Source organism: Dermacentor albipictus, chromosome 5 (assembly GCF_038994185.2).
Source record: "Dermacentor albipictus isolate Rhodes 1998 colony chromosome 5, USDA_Dalb.pri_finalv2, whole genome shotgun sequence".
In the NCBI taxonomy this organism is placed as follows: domain Eukaryota; kingdom Metazoa; phylum Arthropoda; class Arachnida; order Ixodida; family Ixodidae; genus Dermacentor; species Dermacentor albipictus.
This window is the reverse complement of record NC_091825.1, coordinates 63,706,372-63,726,737: the sequence shown is the minus strand read 5'-3', so window position 1 is coordinate 63,726,737 and position 20,366 is coordinate 63,706,372. Positions and strand designations below refer to the sequence as shown.

The 20,366-nt window shown below is 47.6% G+C and overlaps 1 protein-coding gene across 2 annotated transcripts in view; it reads left to right on the top strand.

Moving 5' to 3' along the window:
• LOC135912364 (uncharacterized) overlaps nucleotides 1-20,366 on the top strand; it is a 337,983-nt gene that overhangs the window by 57,033 nt on the left and 260,584 nt on the right. For both annotated transcript variants that reach the window (XM_070538422.1, XM_070538423.1), the window contains exons 12-15: nucleotides 691-802; nucleotides 2,300-2,414; nucleotides 5,927-6,028; nucleotides 10,422-10,484. In XM_070538422.1, coding sequence (XP_070394523.1) covers nucleotides 691-802; nucleotides 2,300-2,413 — 226 coding nt within the window. In that variant the 3' untranslated portion in view covers nucleotide 2,414; nucleotides 5,927-6,028; nucleotides 10,422-10,484. The remainder of the gene's footprint in view (nucleotides 1-690; nucleotides 803-2,299; nucleotides 2,415-5,926; nucleotides 6,029-10,421; nucleotides 10,485-20,366) is intronic.

Below are 20,366 nucleotides of genomic sequence, written 5' to 3'. Positions count from 1 at the left end.
TCCTCACCATTAGCAACATTTCAATGCAGCTTCATTTTCCAAGCTGTACTTTCTTTTGCAAGTCAACCCTGAACGCACACGTCGCGTAACAGGGATGAATATTTGAGCAGCTGGCGTTGTAAAAATAATTACGGAAATAATGCATATTTTGGTTTAACTCTGAACCAGGGTCTCCGGAGTGTGAGACGGAGACGCTACCACTGAGCCACGAGTACGACGCTTCAAACCGGTACAAAAGCGCCTCTAGTGAATGCGGTGTTGCCTTAGAAACGAGCTGTTTCTAAGGCTCAGGCGTGCGTCGCTTGCTCAGGCGCCTATTTCGTTGCCGCGCCGAACGCTGCGTTGCTCGACGCTCACCGCGTCCAATGCGGGGCGCGTAGTCGCTGGCGGGTCGACGGGAACGCTGTCGCGTTCCACTCTTGAAGGCGAAGCAGAGTAACGCATGAGTTGTTTCTTCGTCTAGCCGAACCAAATATAGCCAAGCAACAGCAGTCCACCAGGCTAAACAGTGGTTCAACAACTAAAATAAAGGCTAGTATGCTTCGCATCCTGGGCTTAACCTTAGCTAAGCCACAGCCATTTTTTTTTCAACGCAGCACTGCTTCTCTACGAGCCATGCCATCCGTATCTTAGTGTGCACGATTGTGTACACAGCGCCTGATAGAGAAAACCCCTTTTCGCGCTTTGCAGGGAAGCCAGTTGTAGTGGATCGGCGAGACCGGGCAGGAAGGGAGCGAACAGCGGAAGTGCTGAAAAGCACGAGGTCGTGGAGAGTACCGCCTTCCGTCTCCCTTCCGCGAGGGTGAATACCGTTGCGGGTAGTAGACGCGGTGCGGGCAAAAGCGAAGCGAACAGCGGTTGTCTAAAAGCACCTGAATTGTATACCGGAGAATGACTGTGCACGGGTGAGGGCAAGGCCAAGCCTGCCGATAGCCGTAAGTTTAGCTTGGGCACCGTTCAACTTACTTGCTCCTAAAATTCTGCAATGTTCTAGTAGAGGAAGGATGAGTCCCCTGATTGAGTGATCATTGCAGAGATGCGCGAAGGAAACAAAGCAAAGCATGGGGCACACTGCGTGGATTGCCCACTGTGAAAAATCTCTTCTAATTTAAACATGTCAAATCGCATGGCAGGAAGATGCGACGCGATAAAAGAAGGGCAAGTTGGATGACGTCCCTTTCGGCCACAATTTCACGTACATGTAAGGCATGATTGATACAAATGAAGACATGTCAGTGATACAGATGAAAAATATGGAAGGGTAAGGTATGGCCAAAGGGAACGAAGGAAATAGTTAAGACCAGGCCGACGCTCTTAACTCTGCGAGCGCCTGTCTACCTCCATGCATTAGACGGAGTGATTAAAGAAATACAGTAACAGCAGAACGCAATGAATTCCATAGTGAATGCAGGCTGAAGGGTCCTTATCACGCTCCATTTAACATTTTAACATTTAACCGCCCTTTTAACATTATCCAGCTGAGAGTTTCCAAGACATGAACTAGCTGTGACATAAGTTAGGCATGTAAGTTGTTGATGGCGTGAATAAATGTATTTTGTCTATATTTGGCTACGTTATTCACTTACCGTAGTGCCCATACACCCTCTTCAGCTGGCACAAGACGTTTCACCTACCCCATTGCGGTTCCGTCCCTTGTATGGGTTACCCGATTTTTTAAGTGACATTGCAGTTGCCGATTGGGCCTGCTCAGGAACTTGTTTTTGTAATCTTGTTTGAAGATAGTAACCCTCTTGCCGTCCATTCGCCTTCAATAGCCTTCGAATAAAGGTTTGGAGAGGATGCGAGAAACTGTATTGGCAAACGGAATTTATATTTTGTAATACGTGCCGCAGCATTCGTGAAACCGCAGAAGGGGCTCAACATAGTTAACTTTAATGTAAACTCCCGACGATGGCAGGCGTGAAAAAGGTTCCTTTGGCGTTTGAAATGTGCCGACATCGCTTCGACTGATTATGGGCCGAATGTTAGCCTTAAAAGTAAAAGAATATCAAGAAGGGTTTGAGCTTAGTTCACAAACGTTAGGAACGACGCAACATTCCAGACTTTTTTTTGTTCCGTGTAAAGTACGCACAGATGTAATAATTACTGCATGCTGATGTGTAAGCGTGGTGCCTCTGTAATCTATAGACTGCGGCAAGAAAAGGGGAGGTGGGTCTCTGCATGCAGTGTTGAGTGTGTCAAGACGAGGTAATGTGATTGTTGTGTTCCGTAAACAGCTATCACGTTGGTACAAAAAAATCGAGGAGCGTGTAATATGCTTCCGTTTTTCCCACCTTAGCTCTCCGAGTTCGTGCACCAAGTCGTCGGGAAAGTCGGGCAAAACGTGAGCGAGCAGCGGTGGCCCTGGAAGCGCCATACAAGTGCCCTTGTCAAGGAAGACGACCAGCTGTGAGGTAGGTGTTAGTGAGGTTGGCGGTGTGGTTGTTTGTAATGGCCGCCACAGTGCTTTCATTGCAGAGCGCGACGCAAGGGCGTGACACATCGAGAACTTCCGATACTTTGAATCCAATCAGCATTTTCATGGTACTTAAGTACTCTTCGGGGGCAGCCTTTATTTCCGCTAACCACTGTCTGCTAACTTGGGTCATTGGATCACCGGCTAATGGTTAAAAGATGGGGCTGCTTTGACGACGCAACCTCGTTCGAAACCATATCGTCAGGCCTGGTTGGGTCGCGGGTGTTTGACAATACGTATGCACGGCTGATCACTTAAGCTCGTTCCACGCCGACCTGTGTTTAGGGTAATGGTGTGCGCTCATATGATGCTCGTGAAGAAATGCCGTTCAGCCCAACTTGGATCACTGCCTATTTTGAAAGTAGGTATGTACGTGCTACACTTCAATGAACCTCTTTGACGTGAATTTACGTCCCTCGGAATTAGCAACAGGGTATTTTGCTCTCTTCAATTAACATCTTTAACACCGGCCTGGTTCGTTGCGTATGGCCCACCACGCATGTGCCACAACGTATGCGGCTCTTCAAAATAAACTTCTTTCACGTCCACTTGGTTCACTGTGTATGTGTCACTGGGTATGTGCTGCAATTCGACGACAAAAAAAAAAAAAACAGTAAATTTCTCCGGAAGTGAAATGCAGTTACACATAGAAAGTCCGAAGTCAACGTCAAAGTTGTTTACTGAAAAGCGGCACGTAAAGGGTGACACTTACCCAATGAACCAAGTTGGTGTGAAACATGAAGTAAGTGGCACATAACGCTGTGTCACATACCTAGTGGCACGTGCGCAATTTCACATCGAGAAATGGAAGAGTTGGAGGCACAGCCCTTAAAAAGAGCGTGATGTAGCCTAAGAATCGCATTGGAACGTCTAGTTGAAGGCACGAGAACAATATAATAATGCATATATAGCAATAAAGATTTTGTGCGCTGTTATTTATAGATAAAATGAATTGCCGACTGTTTACGAGGTAGGTATCAGTGACCTTCATATTCCCATTTATGGAAGTAGCCGTCATGGCTCCCTCCCTCCCTCCCTCCCTCGTAAAGCGAGCATTAGGAAGCCGTGAACTACTTCTAAATGCCGTTCGAGCCACTTTGCCAATCTGTTAATTTATTCAGATAATTGGCCCGACTACCGTTCTTGCGATCTAACCGCCTTACAAGCGTTACACCCACCTACCTCAGTTCGCCTGCTGACTTGGGCTCTTTGTGTTAACTACCCTTGCAAACACACAACGCTTGATGTGGGCTGCGAAGCATGAGTGAGCTGCTTCGGGCTCCTGTAAAAGAAAAGTCGATCATGACATACCTACGCCAAGAATTTCGAGGCATCTTCTAAGACGTGACTGTAAAAGACTTGCCAATCCTGCTCGTGTTCATCTTAGACTATATAAAAAGGTAACGTAATGCTCTCCAGAGGTTCTCTCGTCATTTTCTGGCTCTCACAAGCGTCAGCCTAAGCTCCAGTACCTCTGTTGGTTGCGAATCTTCCTTCTAAACGGGATGTACCCCAGGAGCCGCCTGTTTGGCTGCGCTTTTGCGGTGCATCATAGAACATCAATGTCTTCTTTTTTGTGCTCAACGCGTAGGCGGCTGTGGCGCCGGATTTAGGGACGAAGAGGCTGACATTTTAATAAAACCCGATTTTGAGGTTTACAAAGGTATTTTGTTTTCCGCTAACGACAGAACCTAACAGGAAGATGGAGGCTTGAAATTACTTTTCGAACGACGAATGCTGCTGGAGCCATGTTTCGACCAGCGGACTTGGCTTCACTTCTCTGTTTTTCCCATATATGTTTTCCCATAACTGTTTTTTCCCATATATCATGTGAACTTATTGGACATGGGAGTTAGTAAGGTTGCGAAGTATTACGACGTAAAACTAAATAAAGCAAGGCGAATTCTCTTCACATGCCGCTTGATGGAAACCAGCATCACTTAATTGGAATTTAAGCAAGAATTAAAGGCTCATCATGAGACCTTATCATCCGATGTAGTATAGACTGGAAACACAGTAGTATAGTTTACCGTTTTTATCATTAATACTGCAGGGAAATTCGTTCTACAGACAAGCTGCAGCTGATGTAGAAGACGAATTCCGAGATGAAATGATCATTGCAGAGATGCGCGAAGGAAACAAAACAAAGCATGTGGCACACTGCGTGGATCACCCACTGTGAAAAATCTCGTATAATTTAAGCATGTCGAATCGCATGGCAGGAAGATGCGACGGCAGGAAGGAAAGGCGAGTTGGGTGATGTTCTTCTCGGCTATAATTTATCATACGTAGGAGGCATGATTGATACAAATAAAGACATGCCAGTGATACACATGAAACATATGGAAGTGTCAAGTAAGGCCAAAGGGACAGGAACTGTATCCGTTGCTCCAGGTGAATAACCAAGGAAATTAAGACCAGGTCGACGCTCTTAACCCTGCGAGCGCGTGTCTATCTCCATGCTTTTTACGGAGTATAATGCATGGAGATAGATATAGGTCCAACGCTCCTTATAACCGTCGTTTTAACACTGTCCAGCTGATAGCTTCTATGACCTGAACTAGCTGTGACATAAGTTAAGCATGTAAGCCTTTTGATGCGTGAATAGGTATTCCTTGTGCATTTGGTTAAGTTATCAATATACCTTAGTGCTCATACACCCACTGCAGCTGGCCCGTGATATTTCACGTACCCCACTGCAGTTGCGTCCCTTATATGGTTATGCCTACCAGATTTTTCCGGTGAGCTTGCAGTTGCCGATTGGGCCTGCTCAGGAACTTGTTTCTGCGAACTTGTTCGAAGATAGTAACCCGTTTGCGTCCGTTCACCATCAATAGACCTCCAATAAAAGTTCTGCCGAAGACGCGAGAAACTGTCTTTTCGAACGGAATTTATATTTTGTAATACCTGCCGCAACATTCGTGAAACTGCAGAAGTGGCCCAACTAAACTTCGGATAATGCAAGGTGTGAGAAAGGTTCATTTGGCATTTGAAATGTGCCGACTGCGCTTCAATTGATTATTAGCCTAGTGTTAGCTTACAAAGCTGCAAAACATCACGAAAAGGGGTTTAGGTTTTATTTGACAAACGTTGAAAACAATGCAACATTCTAGGAATTTTAATGTCCCGTGAAAAGTGTAATAATAATTGCATAGATGTAACATTTACCCTGTCCGACGTCACATGACCGGGTAGGCTGCATTCCGACGTGGCAAGTGTGATTCCTTTGTAGTCGGTATAGGCTACCGAAAGAAAAGAGAAGATTGGTCTCTGAATGCAGTGTTGAGTGTGTCAACACAAGGTAATGTGTCGCGAACAGGCAGGTTTATCAAAATTATAGCACTAATATTTCTTTGTTGTGGTCCCTAAGCAGCTATCACGTTGGTAATTAAAAAAAAATGAAGGAGCGTGTAAGAGGCTTCGCTGTTTTTTGCACCTTTGCTTTCCAAGCTCCTTCACCAAGTCGTCGGGAAGGTCGGGCAAAACGTGAGCGAGCAGCGGTGGAGCTGCGCCATGCAAGTGCCCTTGTCAAGGAAGATCACCAACTGTCAGGTAGGTGTCAGTAAGGTTGGCGGTGTCGTTGTTGGTAATGGTCGACATAGTGCTTTCATTGCTTGATTTCACAGGGCGCGACACATGGAGAACTTCCGATATTTTGCATCCGCATGTATTTGTGGTACCTAATGTGCCCTTGGGGGGAAGTCTTTATGTCTGCTAACCATTTTCCCACCAACTTGGGTCGCTGGATCATCGTCTAATGGTTAGAAAATCGAGCTTCTATGATGACGCAACGTCGTTTGAAACCAAATCGTCGGTCCAGTTTTGGTCACGGGTGTTTCACAGTACGTATGCGCGGCTGAGTTTCACACCAACTGGTTTTTTGGGTATGTGTCTGCGCTCATGTGCTGCTCATGAAGAGACGCCGTCCAGCCCAACTTGAATCACTGCGTATGTGAAAGTAGGCATGTGCTACACTTCAGTGAACCTCTTTGACGGGAATTTGTGTCACCGCATATTTGAAACGGGGCATGTTCCCCTCTTTAACACGGCTTGGGTCATTGAGTATGCGCTACTTGGCATACGCCACACCGTATGCGGCTCTTCAAATAAACCTCTTTCATGTACACTTGCTTCACTCGGTATGTGTAGCAATTCGATGACAAAAAGCATTAATCCTCCAGTAGTCATATCTAGTTACGCATTGTAAGTCGGAAGTCAGCGTAAGAGATGTTCACTGAACAGTGGCACATAAAGAGGGACACATACGCAGTGAACGAACTTGGCGTGAAACATGTTTATTGAAAGAGTGGCACATAACGTTGTGTTACATACCCAGTGGCACATGCCAAATGACCGAAATTCACACCAAGAAGTGGAACAGATGGACGGACATCCCTTAAAAAGCGCGTAATGTAGCCTAAGAATCCCATTATAACGTCTAGTTGGAGGCACGAGAAGAATATAATCATGCAAATATAGCATTATGGGCTTTGTGCGCTGTTTTATATAGATAAGATGAATTGGCGACTGTTTACGAGTTAGGTATCAGTGACTTTGGTACCTGTGTATTATTCGTTGCATATTGCCATTTATGGAAGTAGTCGTCCAAGCTTTTCCAATTCCTTAGTTTACCGGGTGGCGTATACTAAAAAAGGGCACTTTTGCTGAGAAGGAGAAGCATTGATTGCGATAGCAAATTAGTACATACCTCTACGAAGTATGGATAGTAGCTTTATCGGCAGTATGAAGTTGTAAACATAGGCATATTAGCTAAATTAACATATATGGTGTTACGCTCGCACAAGGAAACAGGAACACACGTCATTCGATGACCGCGGAAACCTAGGGTGCGATCTTGTACGCGTTCCAAACTCGAACGGAGGCGGTCCGTTCTTTATGTCACGAAATAGGCAGTCCGTTTCGTTGCCTTCGTCCGATAGCAGATGGCACGGAAGGATTGAGAGCAGATATCACGTCAGAATTGGCGTCATGGCGATCGTCACGGTTCAAATTGACCAATCGTGTGCGGCTCGGTGGAACGGACTACCTCCGTTCTATTTTGGAACGCGTACAAGATCGCACCCCTATTGTCAAAGCGCGGGAGTGAGGAAGTGTGGCAGCCGCAGCAAGCGAATTGGCCTTCGTGCTGATTAGCGCATCAACGCGAACTAAGCCGTAAAACATTGGGCGGCGACCTCTGTCCACCTCGCAGATGGTCTTCAACACAGCCGACCCGCCGTGGTTGCTTAGTGGCTCTGGTGTTGCGCTGCTAAGCACGAGGTCGCGGGATCAAATCCCGGCCTCTGCGGCCGCATTTATCTGCAAGTTAAGGAACCCGAGCTGCTCAATTTTACCCAGTCCCCCTCTACGGCGTGCCTCGTAATCAGAAAGGGGTTTTGGTACCCGAAACCCCATAATTTAATTCAATTTTGAACCCCGCGTGGCCACCCGGGCCGCCCGGAATCGAACGCGTCCGCCTTCCTTACCTTTCCCCTGGAGCCTTTAGCGTAACGGAAGATGGCGCGCTTCCTCCCCACTTTCCTTTTTTTCGGGTGCACAAGATTGAGCCGCGATCGCAGGCTCACTGTGGTGCGCTTTTACTCGCTACACGGTTTTATTGCCCTTGCACTTTATACGAAACGTCACGGCGACGCTGACGGAGCCGGCAGAACTGCGCCTCGAGTGTCCATGTAAATGTTGTCGGAATTATCGATAATGGTTAGTTTGCTGCGCTTTTCGGAACGGAGGAGATGGTGCGACGTACCCGCCCTGCGTGATAGGAGTGCTGACCCGCGGTAGGTCCATGCCTGATCAATCGCCGACCAGGGGTATGAGGCTGCAGATGACGGGAAACACTGCACGTGCGGACCCACTCGCGCGCATGGGGTGCATTGAACGTTCTAATATGGTGCCACGTGCTCTTTTATACTGACCGGCGGCATTCCGTGAGTCTTGAACACGTCCTATAGTACGCCGGAGTTTCAAAGCAATCTATACTTTTTTAGCGCAGGAGGTATTAATACACCGGAAGTATGCGCAGTCCCTGCTAGTTGCAGTGGTTACGCTTGTCTATGCGTCTGTGGCGTAATGATTTCAACATCGGGTTTCTGTACTAGAGGTGCTGCTATCGAATCGTGCTGTCGGACAACTGTCCCTCCACCTTCCGTACTCTCCCAACACCCTCTAGTTGACTGAACCCTCCTTTTGAAGCGAAGTTATCGTGCCCTTTCCTTCGGCTGTGTCACTGTTGCTGCTGCTGTGGCTGCTGTTGTCCGGTACAGCGCGTCGGGAGGTAGTTCAGAAGGAGAGTGGCAGGGAAGAAAAGGGACGCGAGGAACTTGTTTGGAGCGCATCGCGTCGAATGTGCACAATGCTCTCTGGAGCCCCCGGGTCATCTCTACCTTAGCCTCTTGACAGCTGTAATAATCCATGACCCCCCGCAAGCGCTTACCTTTCTACCAACGTACATGTCCAGACGAAAGCTATATAGAATAGTAGAGAAGAGGGGGAGAGAACGCAGGGAGTGGGAGAACCGATGCAGTTGTGAAACGAGTGAATAACAGCCTCGCCACTCTTCGAAACACTAAGGAAGGGGAATAGGGGACAGGTGCACGCAAGGTAACCTTAAACATCGGCTCACCACACTTGTGTTGGACAAAACGTTGAAGAAATTAGATATTCGCCGCCAACGTCACCGCTAACCCTTTGTAAACTGGCCTTCTAGGCTAGTATCATTTCCTGCGACATAGCTTCTAGAGCGAGAAAAATAATTTACCAGAAGAAAAAAAAAAGACAGCAGGACAGAGTTCACTTTTTTCTTCACTAAGGCGGCGAAGCGTATCACTGGAATACAGGTACCCTCAATACATTTGCAGCAGTCCTGAATAGCCAAGGACGAAGAACTGCAGCATAATCCTTACACACAAATTCAGTTGCAACGGGCGAAACTGTGGCCATAGCCTTGGCCGTACGCGCGGCGGAAGTAAGGGTCAATCGGCATACGGGCTGATGGACTCGCAGGACGCCTGCCGCTTTTTCCTAGAAGGGGAAGTGGGTGGGGGGGGGGGAGTGCTTTACCGGGCTGCGTCTTCCGCATCCTAGGAACGGAACTCACTATGGATCATTGTGTGACTTGGTGCGCGGCGCACACAGGGATAGCGGGGAACGAACGGGCAGGACCGCTTGGTTCGAGGCATGACAGGCCGAGCCGTGGGCCCCGCGTTGCCCAAGAGGACACCTCGACACCCGGCGCGCCAAGAGAAATCCTCGAATTACAAACGGCTAAATAGGTGAACCAAAGCGGTTCCTCACACATACCTAGACAGAAGGCAAGGACGCGACTGGCGCCGCCTGCAAACAAGCACTTTCCCACATTTATACAGGCTACACATAATGCACCGAGACAAATACAGCAACAAATGCCCGTGGTGCGAAGGAACACCGACATTGGAACAAATAACATTCCAATGCGCGTTGAGCCCGGCGTCTGCTACCTCACCGCTGCTAGACAACACTCTCCATAACTGGTCGTGGGAGGCGCGACTCGCGGAATTGAAAGTGGTAAGCCAACTGGCGACCCTTGACCAGGACCGGCGAGCCGCTGTAACCAGTGAAGCCCTGGATGGGCTCCACCCACCATAGCCAAACAACCTCTACTACAATAAACGTTTACTCTCTCTCTCTCTCTCAGAAACAAGCTGAGAGAATTTTTTATATGCGATTAGGCTCGCACGCAGAAAAGCGAACGAACACGTTAATACGTTGTACGAATCCATAAATGAGTAACCTCAATCTTTCTGCAGCGCTAACTTATGACAAATATTTTTGCAAACACTGTAGCTTATGTATAGTATGCAATGCACTGTGGGGGGGGGGGGGGGCGCAGTAATAAGTCAGGATGTTTCTGAATATGGTATTCGATTTTCACGCATTGCGGCAAAACCAGTCCAAACGGATGAGCCCGGCCTGGGCAAGATGGAGGCGGACAGCGGCCAGCCCTCCTGAAAAAGTAAGTTCGACATGTCCGTTTTATTGCGATAGAAATTATATGGACACTTCTAATAAATTTGTGCGATCGGTGTCGTAATGAGGATCTGTATATATTTAGGTACGTGTGCAATATGCCACGCAATGCTATATGACATACGGTATATGTGGGCTGTATTGCCATACCAGTTGCCCATACCAGGTCTTACATTATTGACAAAATTATTCCTCAGAATATTGAGAATGGCAGCCCACAAACAAGTGTCATGAAAGAAAACACCGACGGTACATTCCTTTTATCTAAAATTTTTTCGTACTTAACTATTGCGAAACAATAACAGAACTCAAACATGAGGATGATGCAATTGTGTTGGCGCGTCTGTTCATTGCCTACGGTGTCGGAGCAAGAAGACGTTGACGTTTGAAACATGTCCAATAGGAAATAGAAGCGGTAAAGTCGCGAAGTCGTTGGCTTTAATTAAACATAAAATTGTCACATGGCAGGATTCAAAGAGAGGACATCTCGCTCAACAGCTCCTTTTTACTTAGTGTACGTTTACTTTATTTCATACTGCCAATAGAGCTACGACTCTTACGCTTCGTGTAATATTCTAACTTGTTGCTATGGCATTCGTTGCTTCGCCCTTGTGGTGAAACTGTATACATTTTGGAATAGGACGGTGCTATGTAAGGCTTCGCGTAACGGGATTGTATGATAGCGTTGTACAGCCGGTTAAAGAGTCGGTGTATGGGCCCTGGTGTTTGTGGGCGTTTCTCACGCAGGCAGCTTACATGCTCGTTGAAACCGATTAGGATAGAACTTTTCTGAGGGCAAAAAGTCACTGAGGAATATTAGTTGGCATTAACGTCGTTTGTCTGTTACCGCTTAGTGTCTCTCTAAATTAATGGGCACTGAGTTCGGTCTGCGTGGGTTCATCGAAGCTCAGGACTGGCTGTGTGAGAGTCCTAGAAGTGTGTTTGGCGTAAATATGACTCAGTGCAAGAAAGAACCAGGAGGCGTTTGGGAACTTTGAAAATTATAGCCCACTTTCCACCAGCCTTAGCAGTTTTGAATACCTTTAATTAGGCACACAAGACGGAGGGGAGAGGAGCCTGGCTTACATAGGACGTTACGCTGGTCCCTATGGGCCCTATTTCTTACACGATTTGAAGTTGATGTCATATTTTCTTCTTTCAGGAGACTGTTAAAAGCATGCGTGTATTGCTCGTACACTAGTTCCTTGCAGCAAAATAGGGAATTTAGTTGAAATACCATAATTAAACCACGAAATTTGAGCATCCATCCTCCTCTCAGCCTGCCCTCCATCACAACCGATCAGGAAGTTGCTACGGCTCTTTGTATTCAAAGGACGGTTGACAGGAATTGTATGTGACTTGAACGAGAAGGACGTAACGCTTTAGAGTGCTGGTATTTTAAGATTTAATGCCGAGACCAGAATTCACCCACGTACTTGGACTTCACATCACTAATAATCTTTGTACCGTTTAACAAAATATAACATGGTTTGATCAGAACACTGGGGAAATATGCGGCGAGCTTCGTACAATGCCTGAAAAATTGTAAAGGACGAATGTTCAGTTGTGTATTGCAATGGGGTCATTATCCAACTTTCATATTTGCAGTAACGATCGCAACTAACATAGCCCATTTCCCACCAAATAATAACTCCGTTCCACTTTTCAGTTCAACCATGAGACTGGATAACGTTGCGTATATATGACGGCTGTATAACAACTTAAGGGTAGAAATTTGGCGTGGTGATATCACGTATGATAGGAAAAGCGCAAAAAGGCACACGAAAAGAGGTAGTACACGACGGAGGCGCCAATTTCAAATGGTTTTATTGAGAAGCAGTGACCCTATAACGTAAAAACATTCCAAACGTTTTATTCCAATCTCCTGACGTCAAAGTTCATCACGTCTATTTCGCGCAGCGCAGTCAGTATGCTACAAGCGGGAGCGAAACATCGCAGAATAGTTAATGCATTCTGTAAGGTTGCGCCTTGATACGAGTTCCCCTACAACGCTGTACGCCCAATGAGCGCGCCGAGTGTGCGGCGTGCCGCAAGGACGCTGGATATGGGGCCCTATAACGTAAAACTATTTTTTTACTCCAATACCGTAACGTCAAATTTGCGTAAACGCCGACGCAAGCATTCAGCGGTGACCCGCAGGGTTGTGTCTGAAGGGACCAATCGAATGCTTTTCTCATATATTGAAAGTCACGTTTGTTTTGCTTTAAAAAGAAATAACATTGCCGACACTGAGCGGCTTGTTTTATCTAATTGGGTGACAAGAGGCGAGGAGAACGCTCAAGGGTAGAGGGATTTGATGTGGTCGAGCCAGTGTACTGAATATCGATATACGGATGAAGAGGGTTGTGCCGGCGTCCGTGATTGGTCCGCTTTTCCTTACTTAGCTTGCGGTGGCTGGCCGAAAATGGCGGCGGAATGCAACGGGAGGTTTAGAATGCTGCTAAAACGGATCCTCAGCAAAGCAGAGTTCGCAGAGCAAGGTCGGAAACGTGAAAGTGCTCGAAAACGTTACAGGGCCGCGCAAAATATTCTATTGTACGCAAAGGAAGCCATGCTCTCCGGCAGGTGCGAGTAGCCAGTGCCTGAGCGATCGGCGGCGGCCATCCTTTATTCCTTTCGGAACGGGGTGCTCTGCGGCTATTCAGACGAAAAGTCAGTTTTGTTCGGCGTATTAGGGAACGTTTAAAGCTTTCACGTCACTTTGACGCGATGATTTATCGCGCTTTTGTGACGTCCCGTGACAGGCAGGTGAAGTAGGTGCAGCTCTAAAACCTTTGACAAATCATCATCATCATCATCATCATCATCATCATCAGCATCATCATCATCATCATCATGATCGGCAGAAGCAGCGTGGTTACGCCCACTGCAGGGCAAAGGCCTCTCCCATACCAACTACCCTGGTCATGTACTAATTGTGGCCATGTTGTCCCTGCAAACTTCTTAATCTCATCCGCCCACTTAACATTCTGCCGTCCCCTGCTGCGCTTCTTTTCCCTTGGAATCCATCCCGTTACCCTTAAAGACCATCGGTTATCTTCCCTCCTCATTACATGTCTTGCTCATGCCCAAATCTTTTTCTTTAAGAGGTCATTAACTTGCGTTTGTTCCCTCACCCAATCCGCCCTCTTTCTTATCCCTTAACGTTACACCCATCATTCGTCTTTCCATAGCTCGTTGCGTCGTCCTCAATTTAAGTAGAACCGGCCCTAAGTAGATGTATTCCCTTACCACTTCCAGTGCTTCGCTACCTATCGTAAACTGCTGTTCTCTTCCGATACTCTTAAACATTAGTTTCCTGCTGATAAATTTTTAGACCCGCTCTTCTACTTTGCATGTCCTGGTCAGTGAGCATTCGTTGCAATTGGTCCTGTCAGTTTTTAAGCAAGACAATATCAGCGAATCGCAAATTAAGGTATTCTCCGTTAACTCTGATCCCCAATTTTTCCCAATCCATGTCTCTGAATATTTCCTGTAAGCACGCTGCGAATAACATTGGAGGGATCGTATCTCCCTGCCTGACGCCTTTCTTGTTGCTTTCTTTATGGAGGACTACGATGGCTGTGGAGCCGCTATAGATATATTTCAGTATTTTTACATACGGCTCGTCTACGCCCTGATTCCGCAATGACTCCATGACTGCTGAGGCTTCGACTGAATCAAACGCTTTCTCGTAATCAATGAAAGCTATGTATAAGGGGTGGTTATATTTTGCACATTTCTCTATCACCTGATTGATAGTGATAATATGGTCTATTGTTAAGTAGCCTTTACGGAATCCTGCCTGGTCCTTTGGTTTACAGAAATCTAAGGTGTTCCTGATTCTATTTGCGATTACCTAAATAAATACTTTGTAGGCAACGGACAGTAAGCTGATCGGTCTATAATTTTTGAAGTCCTTGGCGACCCCTTTCTCATGGATTAAGAATGTTAGCTGTCTTCCAGGATTCCGGTACGCTCGAAGTCATGAGGCATTGCGTATACAGGGTGGCCAGTTTTTCTAGAACAACCTGCCCACCATCCTTCAACAAATCTGCTGTTACCTGATCCTCCCCAGCTGCCTTCCCCCTTTGCATAGCTCCCAAGGCTTGCTTTGCTTGTTCCGGCGTTAATTGTGGGATTTCAAATTCGTCTCTATTCTCTCTTCTCTCTTCCATTATCATCGTGCCTACCACTGGTACTGTATAAATCTCTATAGAACTCCTCAGCCACTTGAACTATCTCATCCATATTAGTAATGCTATTTCTGGCTTTGGCTCTTAACGCATAGATCTCATTCCTGCCTATTCCTAGTTTCTTCTTCACTGCTTTTAGGGCTTCCTCCGTTGCTGAGAGCATGTTCAATTCTATTCATGTTATACTTCCTTATGTCAGCTGTGTTACGCTTCTTGATTAACTTGGAAAGTTCTGCGAGTTTTAGCTGTAGGGTTAGAGGCTCTTATACATTGGCTTTCCTTGATTACATCTTTCGTCTCGTGCGATAGCTTACTGGTATCCTGTCTAACGGAGTTTCCAACGACTTCTATCGCACACACCTTAATGATGCCCATACGATTGTCGTTCATTGCTTGAACACTAAGGTCCTCTTCCTGAGTTAAAGCCGAATACCCGTTCTGTAGCTTGATCCGGAATTCCTGTATTTTCCCTCTTACCGCTAACTAACTGATGTACTTCTTATATACCAGTTTCTTCCGTTCCCGCCTCAAGCCTAGGCTAATTCGAGTTCTTACCGTTCTATGTTCACTGCAGCGCATCATGCCGATCACGTCCGCATCTTGTATAATGCCAAGGTTAGCGCTGAGTAAGAAGTCCTTTTTCAGTTCTAGTCTCACCATTCCGGCTCCTCCATGTCTACTTTCGGCTATCCCGCTTGCGGAAGAAGCTATTTATTATCCACATATTGTTTTGCTCGGCGAACTCTACTAATAACTCTCCCCTGCTATTCCTAGTGCCTATGCCATATTCCCCCACTGACTTGTCTCCAGCCTGCGTCTTGCCTACCCTGGCATTAAAGTCGCCCATCAGTATAGTATTGTACAGTATTGTATGGTATAGTATAGTATAGTATAGTATATAGTATTGTATATAGTGTATTGTAGTATTGTATTGTATAGTATAGCATATAGTATGGTCGCCCATTAGTATTGGGTTTTGACTTTACCCATCGCCTATTGCACGTCTTCATGCGTGGAGGTCTAATGCGAAAAGGCGTCGACTCAGAAATAATTAGTTTTCTTTTGTTCGGTCAAATCATGCATAATCGGTGTGTAAAGTCATATCAGATGGGGAGCTGTCGCGGTTTTCGTGACGTCGCGTTACAGACAGGCGACGTAGGGGTGGCCTAGAAAGGTTTTTGACTAACTGTGGAGGGCTGATTGCAGAATTGGAATAGTTTTACGTGATAGCGCCCCAGGACGCGCGTAAGCTTGCTTAGCCAGTATACTAGAAGTAACTGCACAGCTAATTTTCAAAATGGCGCTTTCAACCCACAAAGGACTAAAGGAGTGGGCGCGCCGTGTGCATATCGGCGAGGGTAAGTGTTCTTTCATCCGCGGCGTGCTGCTGTTTCTGGTGCACTTTCTCTCCCTATACTTTCATTCCCTACCCCCTGTGCAGCGCGGTTGAGGCGTCCTCTGCTGAGGGACAGTTACTGCGCTGCACTTTACCCCAACCTTTCCTTCCCATCAACAAGAATCTCCTTCTCTCTCTCTCTCGCTGGTCGGAGAGAGCAGCGGGAAGGTGAATGGCAAGAGTTAGTCCCCGTGCACCCCCGCTGTTATTTCCCTTGTCCTCGAGTGAAGCGACGGAAGCGGCATTGCCCCAATAAGTCTGTAAAACGAGGTTAATAATTTGAACTTTATTCCCCGTCTGTGGAACTATATGAAGGACAGCATTTTACCTCTTCGTGAGAAATTTCTGCGGAACTTCAAAGGTGGAATAAGACGAGCTATGCAGTCCGTGGGACAACTGGAATAGACTAACGATGACCATTGGACGTGCAAGTCTGTGTTGCAGAAGTTATTGGTGAAGGGCAATTAAGTTGCTTATGTTCCAGGGATACTATAAACTTAAGTACGGCGATGTGTAGCATAGAAGGGGCATGCAAAACGAATGCCGTCTCCCCCGTCTTGCGTGCTGCGATTGCGCCGCTCGTGTACATCACGTAACGGGTGTGAGGTTTAATCCTTCTAAGAAGGAAGTGGGCGGTTTCCATTCTTTCTTTAGCAGTCGCTGATTGTTGCAAGTACTTGCAGCGCCATACTATGCCCGCGTTATTGCGCTGTTATGCGTCTATAGCATGTTGCTGCGACTACGTTGACATACTTTACATACACACAGTATTCTGTCGTTATGTCTAGCTTTCAGGATGTGTTTGTAGCATATGGCTAGCGAACGACATGACGCGAGTTTGAATCCCACTCTTGAGGACTTTTTAGAGCGCAGCTCTTGAGCCCCAACCAGACGTACGCGTTGTAACGCGTCCGCACGTGCCGCGCTCACTCGACGTCGCGTCTCGCCCGATGGAGGAAGGGTGTGCGCACCACAACGATGCACGAGTTGCCGCGCGTCCCTGCGCGTTTCTTCGCGGCAGCGCTGTGTTGTTAGGTTGTGATGTTCAAGGCAGTCTAGCCTTCGCTTAACGGTTACGTTAAAAAATCTTGCAGGACTCTTAGTTGTTTAGTGAGCTCAACCACAACGAGTATTGTGAACCCGCTGAAACCTGCAGCAGCATCGGTGCAGCATCACTCGCATGTTACATAGCCTACGCATGCTGCATGCTGCGTCAGATCTCGAACTTCGGCTTATTTCATTATTAATGCAGCCGTTACCGCTTAAAACTTCAGTGGCTGCCATCATCGGCTACCAAAACGCGAGCGGAACAGCGATCACAGCGCACGCTGCTTGCACGCGCTTGCCTGCACGCCACTCGAAGTGTCGTCCCGAAAGTCACATTGGCTCACCGTAGTCACGTGGGCGGAAGCTTCCGGCGCGGGCGCAAAAATTCTAGCAGTGCAAGCTCTACACGCCGCCATGCGTCGACACGCGACGCCTCCTCTGCGCCTGACGCCGTACGCGCCCACACACGGTGCGGCGCGTGCGGCCGCGTTCCAACGCGTATGTCTGGTTGTGGTTTTGGCGCCCGTTCCTACCTTGAAGGTTGGCATGCCTCGGTGGCATTTTATCTCGTAACCGAGCGAACGAGCACAGCCAACATGAAAGCGAACGCGGACGCAGCGTGAAATGAAGGAAGGGCGCGCGAGGTAGAAGTGGAGGCGGAGGATACTGTTAATCAGGCGCAAGCGGGAGGATGAGCGGAGGAAAAACGGCGTGCGCATGCGCTGAGTTGCCGGCGGCCACGCGTGCATCTATTTTTCGTACAAAAATCCCTCGCGTGACCTGATCCTAGGTGCCTAGGGACAGCATCATTTAGGGATTTTTGAGAAGGCGCGATGCTGGCGCCGAGCGACGCCGTGGCGTGTTCGTCCTCGGCGTGATCGTTCTGTGGACCGCGCGTTGTTCAACATTGCTCTTGTGATTGTACGTGCGTTGCTTGTGTGTTCGTTGTAGGCTCTGTGTCACTTGGCGGAAAGGCGTGAGTAGTAGCGGTGCGGCACTGCGGCTCTGGCCTCGGTGAGCTCTGGAAGTACAGAATCTGCGTTGTGTGACCCGTGCTTTCTTGAGAACCCAGCGGTGGTGACAATTGAAATATCGAATTGGCCTAGCGCTTCGGCAGCGAAGTTCTGCGAACCGCGATGTGGCGTCGCCGTGTCCGACTTTGCTTAACGGACATCGAGTGATGTGCTGCTCGCTGCATGTCATGTAAATGCAACTGCGTCGACCGCCCACTGTTCAGCACTGAATGTGTAAGTTCTGAGAGTCTTGTTACGCAAAGAGTGTGAACGTAAACATAAACACATATGTGTGTCTGAAATTTTGAATTACCCATAGTACCGTTTACGACTAATAAGTTGGCTACACCGCCTGTGTGAATCAGCTACCGTCAGCTGCGACGTTCTTCCGTGTGGTAGACCGATGCATGGTGCGCGTTTATTTCTGTACTGTTGTAAAAACCATTTGTTTATTCACTCAATACAAATGTACGGCTTCTTCGCCGCAGTACACATTAGTTACGTGGTGAAGCATACTAAATGTGGGAGGGGGCCTCTATGGGCCAGCATAGTATGTCCACTTAGTTGACCTGAGTGGCGGCGGGTGCGCTAGTGTATAATTAAAGAACTCCTATTATGGTCCAGTGACAGTGGCCCCTTTTCACTTTTAGTATACTTCACCGCAGTACATTGCTTTGGCTTCACCACAAAATATTAGTGTATTGCGAGAAAGATAATCGTAAAAAGCCTAATTATGCAACGTTTCTTTTGTAGCTTGCTACACCGCAATACAGGGGTGTAAAGAAGTATGGTGCTACATGCTAATACACTAAGTATGGTGCACTGCTAATACACTAATATTTCGCAGTGAAGCCTAAGGAATGTACTGCGGTGAAGCTTACTAAAAGTGAGAGGGGCCACTGTCACTAGACAAAATAACAGTTCTCTAATTATACACTCGCGCACCCGCCACCTCTAAGGTCACCTAAGTGGACATACTATGCTGGCCGATAGCGGCCCCCTCCCACTTTTAGTATGCTTCACCACGTAACTAAAATGTAGTGCGGCGAAGAAGCCGTACATTTGTATTGAGTGAATAAACAAATGGTTTTTACAACAGTACAGAAATAAACGCGCACCATGCATTGGTCTACCACACGGAAGAACGTCGCAAAATACGGTAGCTGATTCACGCAGGCCGTGTAGCCAACTTATTAGTCGTAAGGGGTATTATGGGTAACTCAAAATTTCAGACACACATATGTGTTTAAGTTTACGCTCACACTCCTTGCGTAATAAGACTCCCAGCACTTCCACATTCAGCGCTGAACAGTGGGCGGTTGGCGCAGTTGCATTTACATGACTTGCAGCGAGCAGCACATCCCTCGATGTCCGTTAAGCAAAGTCGGACACGGTGACGCCACATCGCGGTTCGCAGAACTTCGCTGCCGAAGCGCTAGGCCAATTCGATATTTCAATTGTCACCACCGCTGGGTTCTCAAGAAAGCACGGGTCACACAACGCAGATTCTGTACTTCCAGAGCTCACCGAGGCCAAAGCCGCCGTGCCGCACCGCTACAACTCACGGCTTTCCGCCAAGCAACACAGAACCTACAACCAACACACAAGCAACGCACGTACAATCACATGAGCAACGTTGAACAACGCGCGGTCCAGAGAACGATCACGCCGACAACGAACACGCCACGGCATCGCTCGGCGCCATCGCGCCTACTCAAAAATTCCTAAACGATGCTGTCCCTAGGCACCTAGGATGAGGTCAGGTGAGGGATTTTCGTACGGCAAATAGACGCACGCGGCGGCCACGGCATCCGCCGCCACGTGGGCGATCTCATCTGTTCTTCCGGGGGGTGGGGGACAGGGTGGCGTGGGGTGGGAGGGGCTACTACGGTCGTGCGCAGAGTCAGCTGCTAGGTCAGTCGGCGGCAAAGTTTCCTACAACATGCTAGAGAGAACTCTGGTACTGCAGTCGTGTTCCTACAATGGGAATAATGGGAATCACATGGATTTGTCTGATCTTCGTGATTGTGGATTCAGACGTTCTTGTGGGTTCGTTTATTACGTTTTGTTTGTCTTCACTGTACAGCGTCTTCACTTCACAGTAGAAGACGCAATATCGCTACTAATTGCAACGGTTCAGCTTGTGGAGCTGGCCAAATCGAAACGCGCCAAGCGGCTAAACGCAATCGGCTTGCCCGCGCTAAACTCGTGAGTCG